General features: G+C 47.9%; 8 protein-coding genes across 8 annotated transcripts; 5 read left to right on the top strand and 3 right to left on the bottom strand.

Moving 5' to 3' along the window:
• Positions 1-2,687: 2,687 nt before the first annotated feature.
• On the top strand, positions 2,688-5,848 carry EDB93DRAFT_1245054 (uncharacterized protein; the record flags this gene model as incomplete). The annotated part of the gene is made up of 14 exons (XM_041452271.1): positions 2,688-2,835; positions 2,885-2,992; positions 3,047-3,182; positions 3,234-3,355; positions 3,403-3,576; positions 3,629-3,791; positions 3,840-3,961; positions 4,013-4,115; positions 4,172-4,349; positions 4,400-4,450; positions 4,502-4,697; positions 4,757-4,912; positions 4,964-5,713; positions 5,766-5,848. The coding sequence occupies 14 exons, from the start codon at positions 2,688-2,690 to the stop codon at positions 5,846-5,848; spliced, it is 2,490 nt and encodes an 829-aa protein (XP_041312975.1).
• A 292-nt stretch (positions 5,849-6,140) lies between these two features.
• On the bottom strand, positions 6,141-8,068 carry EDB93DRAFT_274280 (AP-2 complex subunit mu). The gene is made up of 8 exons (XM_041455928.1): positions 7,830-8,068; positions 7,576-7,774; positions 7,383-7,527; positions 7,203-7,332; positions 6,841-7,145; positions 6,667-6,790; positions 6,458-6,617; positions 6,141-6,401 (listed from the first exon to the last, which is right to left on the bottom strand). The coding sequence occupies exons 1-8, from the start codon at positions 8,026-8,028 to the stop codon at positions 6,350-6,352; spliced, it is 1,314 nt and encodes a 437-aa protein (XP_041312974.1). The 5' UTR covers positions 8,029-8,068; the 3' UTR covers positions 6,141-6,349.
• A 10-nt stretch (positions 8,069-8,078) lies between these two features.
• On the bottom strand, positions 8,079-9,702 carry EDB93DRAFT_1114541 (uncharacterized protein). Its single transcript, XM_041448246.1, has 9 exons — positions 9,629-9,702; positions 9,501-9,572; positions 9,356-9,450; positions 9,261-9,303; positions 9,133-9,206; positions 8,926-9,084; positions 8,625-8,873; positions 8,555-8,574; positions 8,079-8,505 (listed from the first exon to the last, which is right to left on the bottom strand). The coding sequence occupies exons 1-9, from the start codon at positions 9,647-9,649 to the stop codon at positions 8,207-8,209; spliced, it is 1,032 nt and encodes a 343-aa protein (XP_041312973.1). The 5' UTR covers positions 9,650-9,702; the 3' UTR covers positions 8,079-8,206.
• A 24-nt stretch (positions 9,703-9,726) lies between these two features.
• Positions 9,727-10,730, top strand: EDB93DRAFT_274356 (ferredoxin). The gene is made up of 4 exons (XM_041455929.1): positions 9,727-9,952; positions 10,006-10,048; positions 10,100-10,209; positions 10,278-10,730. The coding sequence occupies exons 1-4, from the start codon at positions 9,808-9,810 to the stop codon at positions 10,520-10,522; spliced, it is 543 nt and encodes a 180-aa protein (XP_041312972.1). The 5' UTR covers positions 9,727-9,807; the 3' UTR covers positions 10,523-10,730.
• Positions 10,731-10,890: 160 nt separating this feature from the next.
• On the top strand, positions 10,891-13,744 carry EDB93DRAFT_1245051 (uncharacterized protein; the record flags this gene model as incomplete). Its single annotated transcript, XM_041452270.1, has 2 exons — positions 10,891-10,911; positions 10,964-13,744. 2 exons carry the CDS (start codon positions 10,891-10,893, stop codon positions 13,742-13,744), a joined length of 2,802 nt encoding a protein of 933 aa, XP_041312971.1.
• A 3,300-nt stretch (positions 13,745-17,044) lies between these two features.
• On the bottom strand, positions 17,045-17,621 carry EDB93DRAFT_1237445 (HotDog domain-containing protein; the record flags this gene model as incomplete). The annotated part of the gene is made up of 3 exons (XM_041451415.1): positions 17,045-17,293; positions 17,354-17,498; positions 17,557-17,621. The coding sequence occupies 3 exons, from the start codon at positions 17,619-17,621 to the stop codon at positions 17,045-17,047; spliced, it is 459 nt and encodes a 152-aa protein (XP_041312970.1).
• A 92-nt stretch (positions 17,622-17,713) lies between these two features.
• EDB93DRAFT_1114518 (SNF2 family N-terminal domain-containing protein) lies at positions 17,714-21,131 on the top strand. Its single transcript, XM_041448245.1, has 16 exons — positions 17,714-17,792; positions 17,841-17,928; positions 17,980-18,098; positions 18,172-18,603; positions 18,658-18,747; positions 18,799-18,902; positions 18,949-19,188; positions 19,238-19,334; positions 19,386-19,524; positions 19,585-19,825; positions 19,879-20,044; positions 20,100-20,362; positions 20,430-20,534; positions 20,588-20,652; positions 20,700-20,798; positions 20,854-21,131. Exons 1-16 carry the CDS (start codon positions 17,782-17,784, stop codon positions 20,986-20,988), a joined length of 2,394 nt encoding a protein of 797 aa, XP_041312969.1. The 5' UTR covers positions 17,714-17,781; the 3' UTR covers positions 20,989-21,131.
• A 182-nt stretch (positions 21,132-21,313) lies between these two features.
• On the top strand, positions 21,314-22,466 carry EDB93DRAFT_273972 (uncharacterized protein). Its single transcript, XM_041455927.1, has 6 exons — positions 21,314-21,323; positions 21,376-21,521; positions 21,578-21,696; positions 21,757-22,199; positions 22,268-22,351; positions 22,402-22,466. Exons 2-5 carry the CDS (start codon positions 21,465-21,467, stop codon positions 22,297-22,299), a joined length of 651 nt encoding a protein of 216 aa, XP_041312968.1. The 5' UTR covers positions 21,314-21,323; positions 21,376-21,464; the 3' UTR covers positions 22,300-22,351; positions 22,402-22,466.
• Positions 22,467-22,554: the final 88 nt, after the last annotated feature.

Below are 22,554 nucleotides of genomic sequence, written 5' to 3'. Positions count from 1 at the left end.
TCCTCACTGCTACTCCTGGCCAGCAGACCATGGATTTCGGTTTTTCTGCTTGCCGACTGTCGACCTCGAAGCCTATACGAAGAAGTTCTTAGTCGTGCACCGGGCCCTGCGCGATATCTCTGTGGATATGATCACCCTGCCACATATTACCCATCCGTGTGAACTAAATGGAAATCACCACTCTCGGTAGAGTGTCCTGTGCGCGTCTGATCAGTCTCTTCATGGATGTCGAGTACTTAGTATTGGTATAGTAGTAACCAATGGGATCACCGTACAAAGTGATGGCCATATGTCACTTATTCTCCACTTTTCCGAGAGTCCGTTAAAAAAAGGTATTGAAAAGGTAGAAAATGAACGCTCAGCGCTCAACATTCGTTGACGTAGCCATTCGGAACCGTGCGAACCGGATATCACGGAATGGGTTTTTCACCCAAAAATTTGGCCATGAGGTCTGACTCCAAACGGCTACTGCTCTAGTGGAAATGCACGGTAAAATCGGCATAGTAGAATATTGCAGCGAAAGCGAATGTCCCTCTGTTCCTGGAAGTGGAACCTGCGAAAGCAATCAACAACATCCCGTAGGCGAACAGCGGCTTCGAATTCCATCATTTCCATGAGGCAAGATGTATCACTGGGATGCTTTTGGATACGCCTCGCAGGGCGTCTAAAGGAAAGTGAAGAAGCACAGAACCGTTACATGCTGACTGCATGAGGTGTGGAGTTCGGGAATAATCTATGTAATGCTGTGTCTCGTCAGTGCCACAGAAACAACCATCTGATTGTCTTTCAAGTTAACAGGGATGGATATTTGCTTGCGTCGTATCTCATCAGGTGATGCTATCAAGGTACACGGTGCCAGCACAACAATCGCACTTATACTAACAACACAATCATATTTTGTGTAACAACCAGAACTTCGTACTTATGATGTATTCATAATTGTCCGCAATGGACTCAGAAGTCCTACTGTGCACCTCCATATGAAAATGTCGTTGAATATTCAGCACATGATAATCTACTGGCAGTGCATCATGTGTCATGGCAGGCGCTCTGAAGCCACAACCCATGAGATGGTGGCCCTCGAGACCCGTTGCACGTTGTGCTTGCAGTCTCATCTCGGGTTGGTTTAATCCTGGAATTCAGACGCTAACAGGCCAGCTCAGGCAGGCATTCTACCTTTATTTTGCATTTCCATCACGATCAGAGCTCCATCGATTGCCGGCTCCTATACGTCGTCTCCTCTACAACAGCCTTTACTCTATCTGGCCCTGAGTGCACTTGGAGCCCCTGCAGCGTTAGTCAGTCATCAATACATTAGCATTGAGACCGATGCGGCCTCGCTTTAACACCCGCACGCACATTGATTGCTTGGGCGTACAAAGAAGTAATTGATCATGCCGGTTCATCCATGAGGTAACCTAAAATGTAAGTTTCTTGGGTTTTTCATTATACCTTACTTGACAATAACTTGCATATACTACAGGTTCCGCGCGAAGTGCGGAGATTCACAGCTGTCCCTTGATGCGATCGAAAAGCGCCAGCTTACTGAGGGGCATGCTGATGAAGAAAGGGCCTATCTCCATCGAGAGGGGCAGATGCTGCGAGTGTCTTTATGCGCCAAAGGACCTTCAAGTTCTAATTGACAAGTAGGTGAGGACTGGAGGACCTCAGAAAATCGGATCATGCCGCAGATCCGTGAAGGTAAATTTCCCGAGCCTGAGCGGCTGGTTCCGAGATAACTGGTCATTTGGTTGAAGTGGCGCTTGTCACATCTCCTAGGCGCTACTTAGAAGCATCAGATGTTTTTAACCCTGAGCCCTGGGCAAGGGCATCTGCCATAATCGAGACGTAGCGTCTAACTTGATATTGTATAACGTACTAATGTCGCCAGGTGTCATCCTCGTTTCGGTCTATGTTTGGCCCATTCATCATAGGACATCCATCGAACGCCGAATCGATATCTGGGATAGCCCGGCTACTCATAGGTATTGCTTCTCCGAGCGTTGCATGTGTCCAGCTGACTCACACCAATTATCGATCCATTCGAAGACAAGTGAAATAAAGCACTGGTATATATACCAGTGCTGATTTCACTTCTAGTTTCCTGCAACACCATTCAGCTCCGACTCTTGCTGACACATCTCCTTTATACTCACGGTATGATACTTTGCCGCAAGATGTACTGGTTCATTGAAGTTGAAACTGAAAGCAGGTCACGATCGCACTGTCAAAAATGATGAAGAGGTATGATGACTGTGATACCTCAAGTCCATCGTACGTTACCATTTCTAGCTAACAAATCACATGCGGTTTGTTCACGTAGTCCCCAGGGATCTTGACCGCAGTAAATCTTTGCGTAGTGATCGGCAAGCTTCACCTTCATACTGTGAATGGTGATATCGAATAACTGATCGGTGCCCATTAGCAAATCGTACTCGAATCCTCTTGAGATAGAGATATCTGGTTTGCATTTCTTTGTATATGATAGCAGTGAATACGGAAGGTTCACCATTGTGCAGATATCTCTCTATATGGAAACCTACCGAAAGTCGGGAAGACTTCGTGGGATGATTTTTTCTGCGTGCGCATCAGTGTTTGCAACCAGTTGCAGACAACTGGTTGGGCACTGCGGTCATACAAATGGAACAAGACATATCGCTTGTGAGTTATCAATACATGAGCTTTCTATGGAAATTAACCATACGTGGCACTCAACAAGCAAAGTCGACGAGTCCTCCAAAGTCACATTCAATGTCGATGCCTGTGATCTCCGACACTCCCGACGGATTGGTAATCTTGAAGACACCGTTGGAAAGCTTTTGGAATGCTCAGGTCGTAAGTGGGGGTTGATGCTTCCCCTTCAGCACATATAACACACCTCTAGCCATTACACGGACTATCGCCTTGTATGGGTCACAAGGCCAAGAAATTGAGATTCACTTTAGAATTTCCCCCATCCAATCGTCGACCATCAACAAGTTGTCTATCTCTTGTGAGCCGCCAAGCATACTCTATTTGGCGCTATTTTTTCAAATCATTCCTGTAGACATCGACTTGCAAGATTTGCCCTCTGTCCATCATGACACGTTCCGTGTTCAGGTGGCTATAGACGACACTATCTGGGAAAGCCCCTCAAAGCCCAGTCATCAAAGACGCTCCAGATGGACAGACGGATATGATTTGTAGGTTGGTTGATGCCGGACATGTACATCTGTTTGACGTATTTTCGATAGTCCATTCCAACTCGACTCGCATGCTTCGCTACAAATTTTTGCGACACGTTGGCTCCACAAAAACAAACCGATAGCTGTGGTGGAAGGTTCCGTGAAGGAATGGCTCGCTGCACCCAACGGCGGTAAGTTATCTATGAGCCTATGCACCGCCCACTCACAACTTCCGCAGTTGTTCGCAAGACTCTCGAGTCTAGGGGTGCAAGAATTCAGACAGAATTCAAGGTCTCTCAGACTGCGGGTATGTCCGCCACTGGTAATTTCGACGTTGAGAAAGCTGCCGATCCCATGGTCGAGAAAAATAACGAACTGGCCATAAAGCAAATCGATGCATTGGACATTTCTGGTATATCTCGATTGATACCAATGATTTCCACTTGCTGATGGTGCATTGAAAGCCGTTATCCTGGACATCGACCGCGTTCCTAAATTCGGAAAGCTGTCTTGGGATGATCGATTCGTCCTCGAAATCCATGTGGCGAACGACGGAGAGTCTTATAACATCATATCTCAAGGACAACAGGGGGCGAAGTGCTTGATATGGGACACAACATTCACATTGTAAGTCCTTTCATGTCGTATTGTTGCGCAATGATTTAGGCATCCCAGTAACGTTTCTCAAACATCACGACTCGTGTTTCGTGTTCTCGGCTACGATGGAAAAGAAAGCGATCCAATCCCTATCGGTATTGCTATCTTCGAAGTCGATGAACTTCTACAGCAAAACAGTCGTCAGTGTTGTTTTCCGATGACGAATACATTAACGATGAACGCGCCAACAGTGATTAGACGTCCATTTTTATCCTCTGCAGCATCCGTGCACATAGATGGAATCCCCACTCTGTCTTTCAGAGCAGCACGAGCTGGTGCCACATCATTTACAGGGTCTATGTCACTTTCAAGGTCCTTGGGTTCTTTCACGCAGGAGCTTTCTGCCGCAGTCAACCGTACTGCCGAACTAATGTCCAACCCGACCAACCAAGAGACTATGATAGAGATAAGAGAATCATCGAAGATGCAATTTCTCGGGCTAGCAGAGACAATGGCGGCGATGAACACCTTTATCCTCTTCTGGTAAAGATCGGTATCTTTATTTCGGTAGCTGAAAGACTGGCTAAGGTATGGCACACCACACGCACCCAGAAGAACTAGCTTAATCGATCTTTTAGCTTCACCCATACGCGAATATTGCATATTCGATACTGGCAACAGGATATGAGGTTCGAGCACACCATTTTCATGCTTATGAGGTCTAAAATCATCGCTATCAGGTCATCAGGCAACAGATCGCCTGCGAAAACGGCGTGATTCGGCTGATGCACACTATGCAAGAAACTTACGATCTCGTTATGACTGTCGATGCGCTCCCGCATCTGCATAAACAAAAAAACGTTCTCGAAGCTATGGTGCAGCAAACAATTGAATGTGCATTCTTTATCCGCGATTATGTGGATACTCGAGGCAGCTGTGAGTCTTTCAGGTGTAGTAGCATAGTTCTAGCTGACGTCGGACGCCATTCACAAAAGTTGCGCAAGTGATCAGGAATTCAGTACTGAACGTGGAATCTCAGATCAAAGAATTCGAAAATGCATTCAAAGACCTGCAACGCAGTTTTCAGAGCTTTATGGCTGTCTCTACACAGCTCACTGTACTCAAAATCTTAGAAGATGTTCGAGATCTTGGTGAGTCATCTTATTCTTTTCCCGCTTCAATCTTCATGCCGTTTCAAATAGGTGCAAAAGCAGATTTTCGCGATATGCCTTACGCTATAGATGCCAGATGTGCCGCATCATGTCCCATTCATCTACCGACCCACTATGCGGCACCCCCGGCTGACCTCATTTCATCCCTACAGAGCTGGGTTATTGGAGACAGTAAGCAATCAGAAAGGATCTGCGTCTTGTCCGGACCTGTAGAGTTGTGCAGCGCCATCGCGCTACTGATTGGCGAACGATTTCAGTTCGCGTTACGCCTTGGTTCCTCATATTGCTTTCGAGGCACCAGGCACAACGACACCCGGAGTTACACAAACCTTTTCTCAACAATTGCCCTTGATCTGGCAGATCGTAATGCTCAGTTCAAGCAGAATCTCTGGAGGGCCGTGGGAAATGAGACCAGTCTGCGCAAGACACGGGTGGCGAAGACGCAGTTTGAGGAATTTATCATCGCTCCCTCTAGAGATGTCGTTTGGAACGGACCATATCTGGTAATCATCGACGGTCTGGAGATGGGGGGGAATGAAGCCGCAAGGAAGGAGGTATTGAGCGTTCTCGTCGAGAAAGGCGCCGAGCTTCCTAGAAACCTCCGATTCCTGATCACTTGCCAGCTGGAGGATGATATAAGCAAAGCGTTTGGCAGTCAATCGCATATTCTGCGCCGACAACTGGGAGAAGCTAGCTCTCCCTACAATGTCGCGCGCGCAAAATCCTCAGGATTAGTATGTGAGCGCATAATGCCTCATCTTCTTCCCGTCGTGCTGCGAGGTTCGTGGTTTGAATTTTAGTCATTGTCATCTGTTGAAATATCACATTATAGCATGGCGTGCAATCAGACTTAAACCAAGTTCCCTTTCCCTACCGAGGTGTCAAGCTGGGCTTCTGTGGCACTTGATTCATTAGCTTAATTTCGTCGTTCCAATGATTTACAATGATTTCCTTCCCTATACATAACTCCGTTGATGTATCACATTCAAATCGTCGTTAGTCTTGCACTGTGCTGTTCTTATACTCATTCGCTGTACAAACGTGTTCTTGAGCGACGTCAGTGATTAGTATAAAAAGCCTGCGAAATCAAGTCGCGGTGAATCATCTCGAGAATACAGCGGAAACACGATACCAAAATTGCCCGAGTTTCTTTCGTTCGCACTGAAGATTCGAAAGTCCGTTGAGTGTTGACGCATCGATGTTTGGTCAACCTTTGACGAACAAGAAGCTAAGAACGTACTGTTATTTATCATGCAAACCTGTACATGATTCGTGTGTTTGTAGGACACTTCAATCGATGTCATAGGATCGTACAGTTAGAGACATCTGGTCCAATCTCAGGAGTTTTATGTAAATCAAAGTCCTAATTGAAGCGCCAATGAAATACTGGTATTTCCTGAATAAAATATAATGCGTTCACATCTGCTGTACAATAGGCGTACTCCCTTTCTCAAGAGCAGTTCGAAGGCTGGAATGGTTCAAGTCAACTTCTCACACAAATGGAGTGAAATGGATGCTCCTCACCTATAATCATCGCCATTCTGGGTTATATATCTGACCCAGGGCAAGGCTTGATATCCGCTCTTTTCTACAATCTTCAGATAGCGAACTTGGATACCGGACACTGTGAAATAGGGGATCTCGAACTTCACACTGATGGGCGCGCGCTTCTCCATGTCTTGTTCTGCCATATCAATCAGTAAAGCGAATGCAGAGAATTAGAAGTCACTCGCCGCTTTTAACACTCGGAAGTCCGAAATGAGCACGCATTAGATATTCTCGGCCACCTCCAAGCTGCTTGATCTTCCAAACGAATGCAGATTTATCAGGAGCATACTGCACACTGCCTGTAGATGCCTAGCAGACCGCGTCAGCTGGAACTTATCTCGATGATCTAGGCCACAAACTCTGAATTTAGGACTATCTGCATCATCCGGGACGGGAACATAGATCTCGACATTATTTGCAGAGCTTCTGCGCTTAAATTGCGCTTTGCATTTTACCATGTATTCCACGCGACTCCCTTTGTGGCTTTCCACGGCAGCTTCCACCCAAATAAGAGGTTTGACAGGCGTCGAAAGTCGGTAAGACATGAGTTCGAACTCGCCGTCTGGAGGTATGAACGATATTGTGCGGTCATTTTCGAACCTGGAGAGCCGGACGCACTGGTGGAACTTGACGTCCTCCATTTCGATAGCTTTGCCACGAGCAGCTGTGATGAAAATGATATCAGAGACAAGGAGAGGAGAATAAAACTATGATCACATACTTCGACCAGTGCTTTCAAACATGACCTTGTCGTTCAGCCCGAGTCGCAGTTCAGGCATACCAGACAGGTAACACTTCATTTTAACGGCACCTAATATTTCAGATCGGACCACGTTGCCGTTCGAATTGACCTATGTAGGCAATTTATGACGAGCCTGGTTGCACAGTGCGCAGCACTTACCAAGAGGTTCACGCTCTCAACAACGTCCAGGAACACTTCATTCTTCCTATATCTTATACCCTCTGTTCTCCATGAAACAGCATTCGTGACAGCCATTGGAGGCCTTGCTTGGATCTCAAGCTTGTGGGACTCCTGGGTGATGTACCTAGGACGGCATTAGCACCCAACACATACGAGTAAGCCTCATACGCACTCCTGCAATATCTTACTCTCTGTCGTCTGCGGGAACCCAAAGTCCATCATCTCATCCATCAACTCATATATAATAACGAAGTTGTCTCTGATAGACTCCTCCTCGAGTTCCTTGAAGTATTCAATCAAGACTTGAGTCAGTCGATGGAGGAATATGATGATCTCAGCGGCATTTGAGTTGCGTTTCGATAAAGCCAAGACTGCGGTGTAAAGCATCAGGGAGGCGGTTCCGCCACAAGACACGTCAAGACGCACTGTAGAGATTGGAGTGTCGGATGTGCATGTAATTGATGCCTTGACTTGAAAAGCATGGTGTTACTTGCTGTCCCTCTTCTTCGATGTCTAGTACAAGTGGTAAGAAGCGCTCGATATAAGACGACGGCACATCGTCCTTGTACGAGCGCTGTATTAAAGGCTTCCCCTTCAAGTCGAGAATTGCGATCAGGCTGGCCATGGTGGATGACAGGCGCGAAACTGCGCTAAAGTAGAGTTGCCTTTTTGAGATTCATAGTGAAACTGCACTGTCATTGCGACACGAAAGTAGGTTTAGCTAATAGGTCTACTCTAACAGCCCAAAGTTCAGGTTCTAATTATCGACGAAAAAGAAAAAAGCCCCCAAACCAGATATCTACTCATACCTTCAGCCAACTAAAAAACCTAGAGCTCCTGCCTGAACGTCTTGGTTTTGCCAGTAGTGGCACATCTTCTCGGGCGTCCTCCGAATCGCTGTCGAAAGACATGTCACCAACCTGGGGGACTGAAACTTCATCAACAACGGTGTCAACGTCGTCTGTCAATGGAGTGGACGAGCTGCTATCCAGTGAGTAACCAAAGTCGTCAATCTTGAGCCTACGCTGACGGAACTTCCATGCAATGCACATAACCAATAAAGCGCTTTGCATTATGCCGGACACAGCATACATCGCCCAACCTTTGAGACAATATTAACATGTTAATAATAACAGCAAACGAAAACGCACTTGTCCAGTTAGTGCCAGGGCTTGCATAAACATGAATACAATGTCAGATACGACGAATTTACTTGCTCACCGAAGTCCAATAGATACGGACATTATAAATGCCCCAGGGCTCTGCAATATCATCATGGGGATACTGAGCGCACCGACAAGCTTCGAACGATAAGTCCGCAACAACTGTGGGGCGTATTGAATTGCTGCGAGTAATGCAGAGCTGACGCCGAGAAAGGTCGCCCACAAGGATATCTGACGTGGAACATCTCCGCCAGGCTCCTGGATGCGCGTGAACAGAAGAAAGAATGTGACGGTGGTGATGAGGACACTTCAGGACATATCAGAATACAGAGCCAGAAAGTAAAATGGGTTACTCAAACAGATGGATGGTGACAACCCACGAGACATTCACAGAAAGACGCCAGTCGTTACTCAAAAGCTTTGTCTTGACATGCTGAGGTGGGAGAGTGCCGTGTGCAGGGATGTCAATGTCAACATATTTCAACCGGGCGGGATAGTAGATCATGTATAAAACCAGGCTGCATTTCATGTTAGTTAAACTGCCAGACTGGAAGGGATAATCATACATAGCCGTGAATAAAACCCACTGCAAGACCACTTGTGTTACTCCAGCAGTGATTTCTAGGCATCTCCCCACGCTCTGATAAGCCGTAGATTCTCAGTGGCGTCAAGCAGGCAATATCTGAGAACGCACCACATCATTACAGCACTGAATAGTAGGCCAGGTTAATGCAATCCTGATAGACGGTTCATCAGAAAAACCGAGCGTCAATACCATCGGCGGCTCACATATTAAGCATTCCCGCGGCAGAAGACGTGCTGCCAAGTAAGAGGAACCAAGGACTAAAGCCCTCAGAAGAGCCCATCTGTATTATTCGGAGATGCTATTGCACAAAAGTCAGATGTTTACTGTTTCGCATGTTGTTCGCGTTACCTGCGGGCTATAGGATACAACGAGGCCAATGATAAGAAAGGTGGCGAGTGCATTGACAAACCAGTCGCTATCCTGTGTTACGACGTATTTCATGAGTTTCGTGTTTACAGTCTTTAGCATCGACCTACCAAATGACAAATGTCGTCCATTGTATGTAGTACGTCGTAAAGGAGGATGCCTCGGCAAGCTCGCACGGCGGACGCTGACCGAATAAGTCAGCTTATGTAATAATTCGCTTGACATTTGCTGCTCACTGTCAATATTAATATTAACATTGTCCACACCCTTTCTGTGTCCCTCATCATTAATGTCATCTTTCCACGTATTTCGCTCTGTGCGAATATCTTCTGTTGCCCGCGAGCGTCCAGTGCAGCTCTTGAATCACTGGACGCGGTCAAACAAACAAAATTTAGGGAGTCCCAGCTTGCGGAGATGGTTACACGGTTCGCAGAGTACGTATCTCACTTTTTTATTTTGAATATTAAACCGACCACGATTCGTCAAGTACAGCGTCACGGAAATGTGACTAGGCCAGATCCTGGTACTGGGTACGCAGGATATCGGAAACACGACCCGAGCTGACCCTGACTCTGCTTCAGAATTAAATTGCATTTCAAAGATTCGAAGGGTAAACTGTTGAAGACCATCGAAGCGAACGAGGGGGATGACATTCTTTCAGTTGCGCATGAGCATGACATTGACCTAGAAGGTACCTCGCGAGTAGTGCTTCGTTTGACGTCATTTGGTCAGCTGAACTTATTTGGTTGAATCCATCAGGAGCATGTGAAGGGTCAGTTGCTTGTTCGACGTGTCATGTTATTCTCTCGCCCGAGCATTATGATTTACTCCCCGAGCCATCTGACGATGAAAATGACATGCTGGATATGGCGTTCGGTTTAACTGACACGAGTCGACTGGGATGTCAAGTGCATATAACTCGCGAAATGGACGACATGATAGCGACACTGCCTAGTGCCACTCGGAACATGTTTGTGGATGGGAAGAAGTCCACGCATCATTGATAGTAAACCATGGATATATCCTTTACGTATCAAAAAAATCTCACCGCTGACAAGATATCCGTTCTTTGTGGAGGTCAAGGTTTGGTCTTTCACAGGTATAGTCAACGTTGCGACGACTGTAAGATACCGGTGCCCTCGGGCAGTGCTCATGTGCACCGTCATTCTATTATTAAGGGTTGTCGGAATTGTGATTTTGATTAATACCTGTATTATAATTAGTCTTGGCTAAGTTTACGATTTACCGATCAGTGCCTCGAAAACGCCTCGAGGCACTAACCTGAGCAAGGTCTCGGTCTGATCCTAACCCGCGTCACAAGTTTTTCCTATATGTACACTTGCTTCCCCCTCAAGACTTTTCCCAACTTGCCATGTCCCAACCCTGCGATGAGGTGAGTTTTTCTCCGGTTGTCTGCTCGTCGTACCTTACCTTCTCTATTACAGCCTGTGGCGGTGGCACATCGCCCTGCATTGCGCGAACGTGCAGGTCAACCATTAAGTACACCTGCACCCGTAGGATATCCAACATCTCTCCATGCTTCCCGTCCACTACGCTCTTCTCCTCTCGCTGGGCTAGCATTCTCTAGTAATCCATCGATCGCATCTTTCGATTCAAGTCAATCACAATGCCCGAGCCTTTTCAGCGTTGACGTTGGTTCATATTCTCGCTCACGACCCTCATCTGTCATGTCTCACACTGGTTCTATTTCTGCGACTACGTCCTCGCATGCCCATCGTGCTCCCAGACCCTTAGTCGGACCGTCAAAGAGTGCCGGTGCTATTCCCACCCTCGGCCTAGACGCCCGTCCATATTCGCGCTCCCCACCCTCATCTGTCGTTTCTTATACTGGTTCTGCTAGCTCATCCTCCTTCTCCTCGCATGCACACCGAATTCCCACAACGGGACCAACAAAGAGCGTTATCCCCACACTTAGTCTGTTTCGACGCCATCCCAAGGATGAACCAGCAGCGCCACTTCCTACCCAAGCATCATTCGGACATAGTCGCTCAGCATCTTTTCCATCACAAACAGTTCTCACGCCAGCTCATGTCCCACAAGCCTACTCACCAAGTGTGGCTCGACCAATCTCCCAAAAACCTTCAGTGTCCCGAAATCCGAATGATAACTGGATGTCATCTTCTCCATTTGGTCCTGCGTCTACGCCCCGCTTTTCCAGGCAATCAATATCATCACAACCAGTCGTGATGCCCCTAAGTGCCAGGGAATACCGCAGACGAAAATGTGCCAGCATGATGACAAACACGGTGTATTCGGCTACATCTGGCTCACCGGTCTTCGGCAAGGAAGGTGTAAATTCACTACCTGATATCATAGAGGCCTCCGGTTCCTCCCCTTCCGTCTCCCCATCCGGAAATAGGTCTTCCCGGCGTGCCTCGTCTCCTTCGCTTCCGTCCTCACGGGTATCCCATGTATCTCTCTCCCCAGGTTCTCGGGAATCCGCATTGTCTGAGACAAGTTCGATCAGCAGCAGCTTCTTCTCATTATCGTCTGAGAACGAGGCAGAAAATGCCGTCATATCTACGGTTGATCCCGGCGTAATACGGAGAAAGTCTTACCCCAACCCAACCCAGCGTCATTCACGCATCAGTCTCGTGGATGCCGTGAGTCGCCTTTCGCAAATGAGCGGGGCAAGCGGGGATACCGTGTTTTTGGATATGGACGACGATCTTGGCCCTCGTCAGCGACAGATATCTGTGACAGAGGATGACGGGGTGCTCAGAAGGGCAAACTCTCGAAGGGTGCTCAGAAAGGCGAGCTCGAGAAGGAAGAAATCCGATGCACCTACCCGCGAACCGCTAATGGCGGACACCGCGGCACAACCTACTGCATCACAAGAACGCACCCGAGTGGTCAGGATTCTGGAAGTCAGCGAAGTTTCGCCTGTCCCCGTGTCTGACAGCAGGTTTTCCGGCACATCCCATGACCGTGAAGAACTTGTCTCCGGTGACATATCCACCGAGCAGGCGACTCCTGAATCGAAGGTGGACTTGAAGGCGTCAGGCACACCATCCGTCGAAGCACACGTCAGGTCTCGCAAGAAGCTTACCAAATCTCGAAAACCACCTGTTCAGGTACCACCAGCACAGTTGGCTGCCGCTTCATTACCGTGGATACCTCGACCTTCTTCGCCGTTTTTCAGAGCTAGTGCAAGACAGAATACTCCGAATGTTCCCACACCGGACGCGACCCTCCAGGAAGATGTTCTGCCGACTGAAGAAGAGATAGGAGATAACGGAAAGGAGAACAAACGTCCGAGTCGTCGATTGACGTTCCAGTTCATCCCCTCCCCCTCCTTTCACAGGCAACCCAAGTTGGCCTCACAGAGCCTTGATGTGAAGTCTCCCATGAGGACTGACACACGGCAAAGAATGCCTGAAACTGATTCCCGGTACGGAATAGATAATAGTCTTACAGGTAGCGCAACTACTATCACCTTGCTGCCTCCTCCACCTATCACGTCTTCTTCCAGTGTATCATCAAGTGCGGGAAACTCTAGTTCAAGCTTGACTGATGGTAGTAGTACCATGGGGTCGCGGGATACCGGTGCTACTTCTATCAATGCTTCGAGCCTTCAAACTACTTCTCGTGGCGCAGAATATTCCTCTCCCAAAATTCCGTCGAACCTGAAGCAGAGCATGGTAGTGCAGTGGGGCAGTGATACTGACAGTGACCAGCAAGATGACTCAGGACATGCACATGCATCCAAAACTTGTGTCGACCCCCCTAATGCCTCGCATGATCAAGAATCACAACCATCGTCATCTTCCTTTTGCACTGTCACCTCTTACGCATCATTCGCTTCATATGGCACATCAGGCTCTGCACCTGCTGCTCTAGATACCAGGAATGGGTTTCACGGTCAAGACCAAGCACCGGATCCTAATGTCCATCCTATGTGGACAGTTCCTATGGTCACGATCACCGCTGCGTCACCGACCGTTCCCGCACCACGCGCTAAAGAAATTTCTCCGGTGATTCCCTCGCCCCTCGTAAAACCCTCTTTTCTAGCTGTTCCCATCCCTGTTCCGACTCCGAAGCCCACGGCACGCCTGAAGCGCCCACGTCCGAGACCACAGACGGCACCTGCTTCACCGACCGTGCCCCATTTTCCGACTCCTCCAACTCCGAAATCGCCGCGGGCTGCTGGAGCGTCGTCAAGGTTCAAATCTATATTCCGCACTCTCCTTAATCGTGCAGGCTGATATCGCCAGGGTCATCTTTGATTTCGCCAAGAAGTTTGATGCTTGATCCTCCAGTATATTGTTGTTATCTGAAGAGACGCCTACGCCTGTTTCATGCGGACGCAATTGGCGAGATACCTGCTATCCTATTTCGTTTTGGGTTTATGATCAGCTGTCTTGGGCATGCGAGGTTCTTGGGACATGACACTGCTTTAGTTGACTTGCACGTAATTGATGTGATGATTATTTATTTATTACATACAGTACTAGAACGTTTTTTCATGGCTTTCACGAAAAAGAAACATGTACAGATATCTTGGAACTACATGATCGACGACGATAATATGAGTTGATGGCACGTGTAACTGTAAGATTGTAAGCGAACAATGTCGCTCACATGTGACTGGTCGGATAAGTTGCACAGTCACGGTCCCTGGAAGTTACACAATTGGAGCACTGGTATTCTTAGGGTGAGCTGCAGCGGAATAACCCACACTAATATTCGGCGTTTTGATCTCAGATTAATTTGTGAGCGGTGCTTGATGAGCCTGCTGATATGGAGGCACAGGAAGTTTCGTTTACATAAATGCAATACAGTAATGAGTAATGGCGGCGGTTGAAGCTAATAGCATGTATATGTCTAACGAGAGCTTTACAAGAAACAATTCAAAAGGGTTATAGCTTGTGAAGCGGCTCTCTCTGAGAGCCTCGGCCTGCCGCACTAGCAGCCTCGAGAAAGTGACCCCAAAGTTCTACCGCAAAGAGAATCAGAAAATTCCATCCACCAAACCCTTTTGAGACTTTTGGAGATGATAAAGGAGCCGCTGGTCGCACGTTGACTAGTACCCGATATCGGCGTACGGTGACAGGTTCAGAAGACAAGATTATATAGTCTGTAGGGATTTCTGGTGAGACAGTCAATTCAATTGGAATAGCCCAAGAATAGCGACGCCAATCGGAGACGACGCATTTACCGTGATCCCCCAGCCGGGCCCCACTTATGGGAGATCGACTTGATGAACAGTTCTCCACCAGATGAGGCTCAAGTCCTAAAGCAATGGAGAAACATGGCACGTGATTGGGTCCAGTACTCTGGCTCATCGATGATCTGCAAGTCGTTGAGTTCAAGGACGAGGTAAAGCATCGCACAGTTCGGGGAAGTTCGTGCTGCTACAGGCCGTTGCCGTGCACTTCGTTGCGCAGGACGATTTGGGGAAGCCATCAGAGGGGATCAGTACATGATGGATATAAGTGATGATCGATGATCAGTTGGGTGCAGTGGCAAGCAACAAGGCTATCAAGCTATACTCGATGGTGATCAAACTCAAGCTGTTGTGGTGTTGCCAATCCGAGACAAAACTCACATTTTGACGGCGTTGCGAAAATATCCGGACTTAGATATCACTGGCCATGTTCAATTCGAAATTATCGCTAGAGCGAAACGAATTTGAAGTCTAGAGCTGATCATGGTCAAATCGGACTGTCCAGCACGGGCTTAGTGCCGAGTGACGAGCTTGTGCCCGAAAGTTCGGAATTGCTCCCACGGTTTTATTTGGGAGCGGTTCTGCCCCCACAACAAGTACTAGCCGAGATATCATGATCGTCACATACCCCAGTCGGAAAAAAAATGTTATGGAAGGTGCACTTCTTGAAAGCATGCGCCGAAAGTGCCATTGCACCTATCGTTTCGTAGCCAGCACTCATCGAACTCGACCCTTCTTGGGCACTAGGATGCACTAGTACACGGTGCTACCGATGGCCCTCCAGAGTCCAAACATACTTGGGCCCCGGGTACGAGCTAGGCCATATGCGTCAGTATGCCTCAGAGCTGCGCCAGCTGTAGCATATCTCCTTTTGAAGAAGAAGGTGCTGTCTGATAGTGACGTCTTGACAATCGCCCACACTCCTACTGAACTTTTATGTGATCAAGGGGCACGATTAAATCCCTTCACGACGAGCACCAAGTACAAGGAGCGATTGTCATCATTAACGAAGCATGCAGACCTCCGAATGGGGCGCATCATACTTCCATCATACCCTTCTATCACATAGATAGGAAGGGCACGAACCACTGCTGCATGACATAGTGGACAAAATCGTATACGACTTAAACCCAGTTGGTGACATCGCCGTCATTCTGCAAAATTGCCACTGATGCTGCGTGTTGATAGGCGTGGGGGACAAGAATGAGCAAGCTTCAGGAATTATCAATTCCATGTTGGTCTGGCCTCTCTTTTACCAATAAGACCGAACCCCACAATGATGATTATGGCAGGAGTTGAATGATTCTATGCACTCAGTGGCCCTTGTCACCTTCCATCCGGGGATGTCTAATGGGCGCCGATCAGTGCGTCACCACACGAAGATATCGCATACTCGGGCCGCTGTTGCGGGCTACTCGTGACATCACTGGGTCGGAAAATCATAGCTGCCTGCTGTGATTTGTCGGGGCCGTAAAGTTGGCTTTGATATTATGCAACGTACATGTGCACGAGTCCCTGAGCGCTACTCGTTTTGCGCACCGCCTCCATCGCCCTTGTCCTGTCTCCGAAGTCAGATAGTACCTGTTCCAGGTCAAGAGACATTGTAATTTTACTCATGGAGCCAAGGTAAATGGGCTTCATGACCGCTTATCGCCACCAAAGACAGGATGCTGTTCGCCACACGGATCACGATGGACTCCATCAGGACAGTCAAGTCGCGTGTAGGTTTCCGCTGCGTAGCTAACCTAATTCTGGTCAACGAATTTCTGTGCCGTCTAAAATGTATTTTAGTAGTTTGAATTTTCTTTATACACAATGCATTGGACTCCGAGGTCACAGTTCGTCTTTGAAACCAATCTGCGAATTATCTGCAGACGGATGTACCAAGGAGAGCTGACTGTGCTTGGTTTGCAATGACATTAATCGCAGCGTTGAGAACGGTCCTGTCAACCGTGTGCGAGAGAGCTTGGTCACATGAACCTTGGGCGTTGAGAAGAAGCTCCGGGACAGACCTGGTTTGAAGACACCTTCTATTGAAATTACTTGGAGCCGCATCGCTTAGACGACGCGATAACGCAGATCTAGAACAGGGCAGCCGCATACATAAATATAATATAGTTAATAGCATTAGCCAAGAAAGAAAGTAATCGCCTAGGCATGATCGGAAGGCCGCGCTACAGCGATCACATCGGTCATGCAGGGCACGCGAGCACTAGAGACGTAGCATGAGTTCAGAGACTAGAATCAGGCAAGTGCGCTTGTCATATGCAGCACCCTCGAGGTTCTTCATTCGTGACTCAGTTCTAAGAATTCCAAAAAGATTTAGAGTAAGCGCACTTCAAAGCTTGGATTCCAAGCTCTCATTGGTCGATAACAGGCCTGAAAGACCTTCCCGCAGAAGTTCACTCATGGGGGTACTCTTCCTGGATCCTCGTTCAACAAAAACATGGGTATAACCCCCAACAGCTGCGGGTACATCCTTTCCTTCCTCAAACACCGCGACCTCATACGTCACGGAACTTGAACCGAGCTTCAGTACCCGAAGGCCGAGGTCCAGGACCTGAGGAAATGATAGGGGGGAGAAAAACTATGGTTGAAATTGTAAACACCTGATCATGGCGGAGAGCGGCTTCGCACTAGTACCTACCTGGCAATGGGACGAGACCACCAGCCCAATTTGGGCAGAATCAGAGGTGAGTCCGCATCGTTGGATGAGAAAAGTGTTTACTACAGAGTCAAAGAGATGGTAGTAGACGGAATTGTTGATGTGTGAGTACTGATCGTTGTCGATCCTTGACATGGGTTAAGTTTCATAAATATGTGAGGTCATTAAGTAAGAGTGGACTGCACCAGCGAGTTCGGTAGGACAGGAAGAAAATATAATCGGAACGCGTGTGTGCACGTTGCGAGCTCATGTCAGTGGTGCGTGAAAGCAATCCGACTGTTGAGAGTATGTAATACAAACGACCACGTGACGATCAATTAGGACGCGTTGTTTTAATTACACGTCTTCTTCAACCGCGATCATCAAACTACCTTCAGCTAATACATACATACACTGACCCACCTACAACCATGGAACGCCTGTATGTACCATGTTTAAGATCCTGAAAAATACCTGAGCAACTTTTCAGTCGCAAACAGATGGCAGTTGACCCTGGTTTATACCCAGAGTTCAAGAAGCCAACCAATGGAAGGACTACAGAACCGCCAAGCGTAATCGTACGTCCTCATGTTCAACTTCATCTCTCAACTTACCACGATATTATGTAGTCGATCTCAAGTTCCTCAAGCTCTTCGACATCTTCTGCAGCCTCGACGGTGGCACCGACAGTTCGAAACAGAGGCCGAACAACAATTGTCATATCATCTGACGAAGAAAGCGAGGATATGTACGTACTCGCTCTCCTCAGCTGTTCTAAGTAGCGTGAGATTCACAAAATTTTTGGCGATGCTGTTGAGTAGACCTGATACCCAATCGCAACCCTCTGCTCAACCCCCACCAGCCGCTCGTAACAACTTCGTCATGGATACCTTGAAACAGGCCCTTCCAGTGCCTCCTATACAGCGCACACAAGTCCCGGCACCCATTCACATTCCTTCAAATCGTGATATTCTTTTAGGCCCTTCCAACCTTAATCCGGCGGTGGATGAGCCCCATCAGGCATACGTCTACGAGCCTCGAATGTCCGCTACCGAGACTGAAAAGGCGTTGCGCGCTCTTGTAGAGGATAGTATTACCCCTGATGATGAAATTGAGATTGACATGGAGGAAGCTATTGTGGAGGGCTTCCAAGATGGTATCACGCTTCTCCCGCATCAGGTCCTTGGTCGCGCCTGGATGCGCGAGAAAGAAACAGGCAAGAAGAGAGGCGGAATACTTGCAGACGATATGGGGTAAGACTGTCAGTACTATTGCTACTAGCGTGTAGTCAAGCTTTTTTTGTGCAGTCTTGGAAAGACTATTCAGACCCTCACGCGGATTGTTGATGGTCGTGCCAAAAAATCTGATAAAGCGGACGGTTGGGCTGCCACGACTTTGTAGGCTTCAATTGCCCTCGCTTTTTTCTTTGTTAATCTCGTGATTTCTAGGGTTATCTGTCCAGTTGCACTCGTCTCTCAATGGGCCTCCGAGATCGCGAAGATGGCTGTGGGATTACGTGTGATTGAACATCATGGCCAAAGCCGTACTACAGGTAGGACCCTTCTACTCTGAATGACATCCAACTAAATGCAGCACAGACCCTCTGAAACTCAAGGCTGCTCACGTTGTAGTCACTTCGTATTCCATTGTCGCTTCTGAATACGCGACCTTTGCACCTCCCGCGAAGGACGAATCAAAGTCCAAGTCAAAATCTAAGAAGGCAGCATCCCAATCAGACTCGGACTTAGATTCTGATGAGGTCGCCGCGAAGAAGAAGCCTGGAAAGGCGAAAGGCAAGGACGCGTTATTCCACGTGAAATGGTTTAGAATTGTCCTTGGTACGTTGCCGCCCAAGTTGCTGGATAATTATCTAACATGTACACAAAGATGAAGCACACAATATCAAGAACAAAAATACGAAAGCGGCTATTGCATGCTGCGAACTAGATGGGAAGTTTCGCTGGTGTCTTACAGGCACACCCATGTTCGTCCAAAGTTCGCGCCATGTGAAGGCAGTCTTACAAAAAAATTTCAGGCAAAATACAGTGGATGAACTGTATTCTCTTCTCAAATTTCTTCGTGTACGTCCGCTAAACGACTGGCAAAACTTCAACGAACAGATCGCTCAGCCTATTAAGGCTGGGCGACCAGTGCGTGCCCTTAAACGACTTCATGTGCGTCCTCTTGTTCATGCGCATTAATTTACTTGCCCTACAACTCGACATCTTGTACAGGTCGTTCTCCAATCCATCATGCTCCGACGTACCAAGGATTTCGTCCTTAACGGAAAACCTATCATATCCCTTCCGGCACGGCATTTGACTATTGTTCAATGCAAATTCGACTCAGACGAGCAAGCATTTTACAACACGCTCATGAAACGCATGACCAACGAACTTGACAAACTTGTTCAGGCCAACGAAGCATCCAAGAATTATACTCACGTGTTGCTTATGCTTCTGAGACTGAGACAGGGTGGGTTGGCTCGTGTACTGACTTTGCATCGCATGCTAATACAGATTCACTAGCTTGCAACCACCCGTCCCTCGTGTACAAGGACTACCGCATTGACTCAGAAGCCACCGAGTCCCGCCCTGCTAAGAACGATGCTGATGAAGATGCCGACGAGCTCGCGACGCTTTTGGGACAGATGGGTGTCTCGAGTGGCAAGAAATGCCAGTTGTGTCAGACAGAGTATGTTACCTTCGCTGACATACAGTATGGATTCTAACCCGTCTTCTTTGCGCAGCCTTACCTCGTCCGACTCAGATCACTGCCCCGATTGTACTGAAATCGCTGCCAAGGCCCGCCGCAAGTCTGTGGCTGCACCAACCGCTCGTGATCCCAACTTACCTCCGGATTCGGCGAAGATTCGCAAGTTGCTGGAAATTCTTCGGAATATCGATGAACGAAGCGAGAGTGCTGAAAAAACGATTATATTTTCTCAGTTTACTAGCATGCTGGACCTGATCGAACCATTCTTGACTGCCGAGGGGATCAAGTTTGCCCGGTGTATGTCTTTTTGACTTTTCGTCTCTTGAACTTGAGGTTTCTGACTTGCTATGATGGCGTGATGTAGATGATGGAAGCATGACGAAGGATAAGCGTGAGGCATCACTAGAGAAAATCAGAAGCAGCAAAAGCACGCGCTGTATCCTGATTTCATTCAAGGCCGGAAGTACTGGTACGCCCTTTCAACCTCACAGTGATAATGAGTTCATAACCTTTGCGCTCCAGGGTTGAACTTGACCTGCTGCAATAATGTGGTCCTCGTTGACATGTGGTGGAACCCTGCGCTTGAGGTCCGTCCCAGGTTCACTTTTGAATTCAAAATTAACCGCAGAGATAGGACCAAGCATTCGATCGTGCTCATCGCTTCGGGCAAACACGTGAAGTCAATATCTTCAAGCTCACTGTTCCCGAGACTGTCGAAGAGCGGATCCTCGAGGTAAGTTATGTAACATTTGCGGTTAAAGCTGTAATTGAGCGACGGCGCTATATAGCTTCAACAGAAAAAACGCGAGCTCACGAAAGCGGCGTTGAGTGGAGAGAAGATGAAGAATATGAAACTCGGCATGGATGATCTGTTGGCGTTGTTCAGGCCCGGGGCGAACCATGATGATGACGACGAGGAATGATTGAATGTTTGTACGTGCTGGACACATTGAGGTCTTGGGTTTATATGCATTCATGCTGTTATCGCGTTTGTTTTGATCTGCATGTTATTTCGTACTTGCGTGCAATGTTTGCTGATCTACATGGGTGCTGAGCGAGTGACGACCGACGAAATGTTTGATTTTCCTTTTTGGTTGTTGCCAATGACCTGCGCCTCATCTTGGATTGACAAGCTACTCGAGTCGACATTCTGCTTTGCGATTATGCGTACTTATTATTTGAATTATCTGGATCTAACATATTGCAACGTCCTTCCTCTAGAGTCTAGTTGTTCACGTCGGAGAGTCGGAGAGTCGGAGTAGGTGTTTTGGGTCACGCAAGTCAGTGGCACGTGCTCATTGTCAGCGGAGCTTGCAGCTTGCAGAGCCACCGACAGTGATTTGGGTTATCGTAGAAGCTTCATGGTAGAGTTGGATCCTTGAATCTTAGAGCCTAGAACATGATCGATACCAGTTCTCAAGGATCCACATCTGCAGACGTTTGGGGCCAGCCCAGCGCAAGTGATGATATTTGATAGCGGGTAATCATGACCTGACAGAGCCTCTCTTCTAGGATTACTCTGGCCTAGGCCCTGCAACTAAATCACAGCGGAAGCCGAAACAGATTGTCCCAGACGACTGGGACAATGATGAAGAAGAGGAAGAAGACAATGTCAAAGTCTGGGAGGACGCGTGAGTTTACCATTTTTCTTCAGCTGTCGCCCTCAGTGTTAACTTCCCTGCACATTGCAGAAATAAAAAAGCACCCATGCCAGAGCTGATCATATCCCCTTCAAGCACCGGGACATGCGTCGTCCCGCCTCCCCCAGCTGCCTTCCAACCGACGATGCGCATCCTGAAACGGCCCTCTCCCTCCCAATCAGCCTCGAATTCCACCACCTCACTCTCTTCGCAGACGCGCAACACTCTTGCTGAGCGTGAGGCTCAATATCAAGAAGCTCGCGATCGAATATTTGGAACGGCAAGCGAGCGTGGCAGTGATGACCCGGAAAGCCGACGCGGGGTGAGGGACGGTAGTGGTAAGGGAGCAGATACTGGATCTGCAGCGTCTGCGGTGTTGCGTACCCCTACAGGTCCGTCAGATGCGGAAAAGGGGGTGGGTTGGACCAATGATTCCCCTCCAAAGGGATTTCGTGACAGGAGGAATGGGAAGAACCAGAACAGCACATCTTCGAGTACGTTACCACGGACTTCGAGTTGATTTTTACTCGTGTTTCAGCTAGGTCTTTTGCTATTGATCAAGTGTTGTATTTTTTTCTTCTTGTATACATCTAACCCCAACATGATGCGACGAACTTTTGAGTTGGAGAGCATGGCAACTACTACTGTATGTACAAGTCTTTGGAACTCTCGATCCGACTTCTCAATACACCTCAGGACAAAACAGCGAGCTTCAAAATATCTTTCAGACTCTGATGGCTCGACTAGATACACATCACATATAGAAGAGTCATATCACGCGGAGACAGTAGTTGAGTGCGACATCGAATGCACCAGAGTACAACAACACAGTCTTCTCGAGCAAGTCGT

Source organism: Suillus bovinus (genome assembly GCF_016758785.1).
Source record: "Suillus bovinus strain UH-Sbo-P2 chromosome Unknown EDB93scaffold_2, whole genome shotgun sequence".
Lineage (NCBI taxonomy): Eukaryota > Fungi > Basidiomycota > Agaricomycetes > Boletales > Suillaceae > Suillus > Suillus bovinus.
This window is presented reverse-complemented; position numbering and strand designations above follow the sequence as displayed.

Bases quoted from the DNA above. Each gene is read 5' to 3' on its own strand.
- EDB93DRAFT_274280 (XM_041455928.1), bottom strand. From the start codon at position 8,028: ATGGCCAGCCTGATCGCAATTCTCGACTTGAAGGGGAAGCCTTTAATA. The intron at 7,775-7,829 runs GTGCGTCTTGAC...TTTACACCGCAG, and splicing joins CCGACACTCCAATCTCTACA to TCTTGGCTTTATCGAAACGC. The intron at 6,402-6,457 runs GTGAGGAGCATC...GAACCATTCCAG, and splicing joins CAGAATGGCGATGATTATAG to CCTTCGAACTGCTCTTGAGA.
- EDB93DRAFT_1114541 (XM_041448246.1), bottom strand. From the start codon at position 9,649: ATGGACGACATTTGTCATTTG. The intron at 9,304-9,355 runs GTGAGCCGCCGA...ACCGTCTATCAG, and splicing joins GCCGCGGGAATGCTTAATAT to GATTGCATTAACCTGGCCTA. The intron at 9,085-9,132 runs GTATGATTATCC...CATGAAATGCAG, and splicing joins TGGGTTTTATTCACGGCTAT to CCTGGTTTTATACATGATCT.
- EDB93DRAFT_274356 (XM_041455929.1), top strand. From the start codon at position 9,808: ATGTCATCTTTCCACGTATTTCGCTCTGTGCGAATATCTTCTGTTGCC. The intron at 9,953-10,005 runs GTACGTATCTCA...CGATTCGTCAAG, and splicing joins ATGGTTACACGGTTCGCAGA to TACAGCGTCACGGAAATGTG. The intron at 10,049-10,099 runs GTACGCAGGATA...ACTCTGCTTCAG, and splicing joins AGGCCAGATCCTGGTACTGG to AATTAAATTGCATTTCAAAG.
- EDB93DRAFT_1114518 (XM_041448245.1), top strand. The intron at 18,748-18,798 runs GTAGGCTTCAAT...CGTGATTTCTAG, and splicing joins GGTTGGGCTGCCACGACTTT to GGTTATCTGTCCAGTTGCAC. The intron at 19,189-19,237 runs GTACGTTGCCGC...ATGTACACAAAG, and splicing joins ATGGTTTAGAATTGTCCTTG to ATGAAGCACACAATATCAAG.
- EDB93DRAFT_273972 (XM_041455927.1), top strand. From the start codon at position 21,465: ATGATCGATACCAGTTCTCAAGGATCCACATCTGCAGACGTTTGGGGC. The intron at 21,522-21,577 runs GCAAGTGATGAT...CCTCTCTTCTAG, and splicing joins ACGTTTGGGGCCAGCCCAGC to GATTACTCTGGCCTAGGCCC. The intron at 22,200-22,267 runs GTACGTTACCAC...CTATTGATCAAG, and splicing joins CCAGAACAGCACATCTTCGA to TGTTGTATTTTTTTCTTCTT.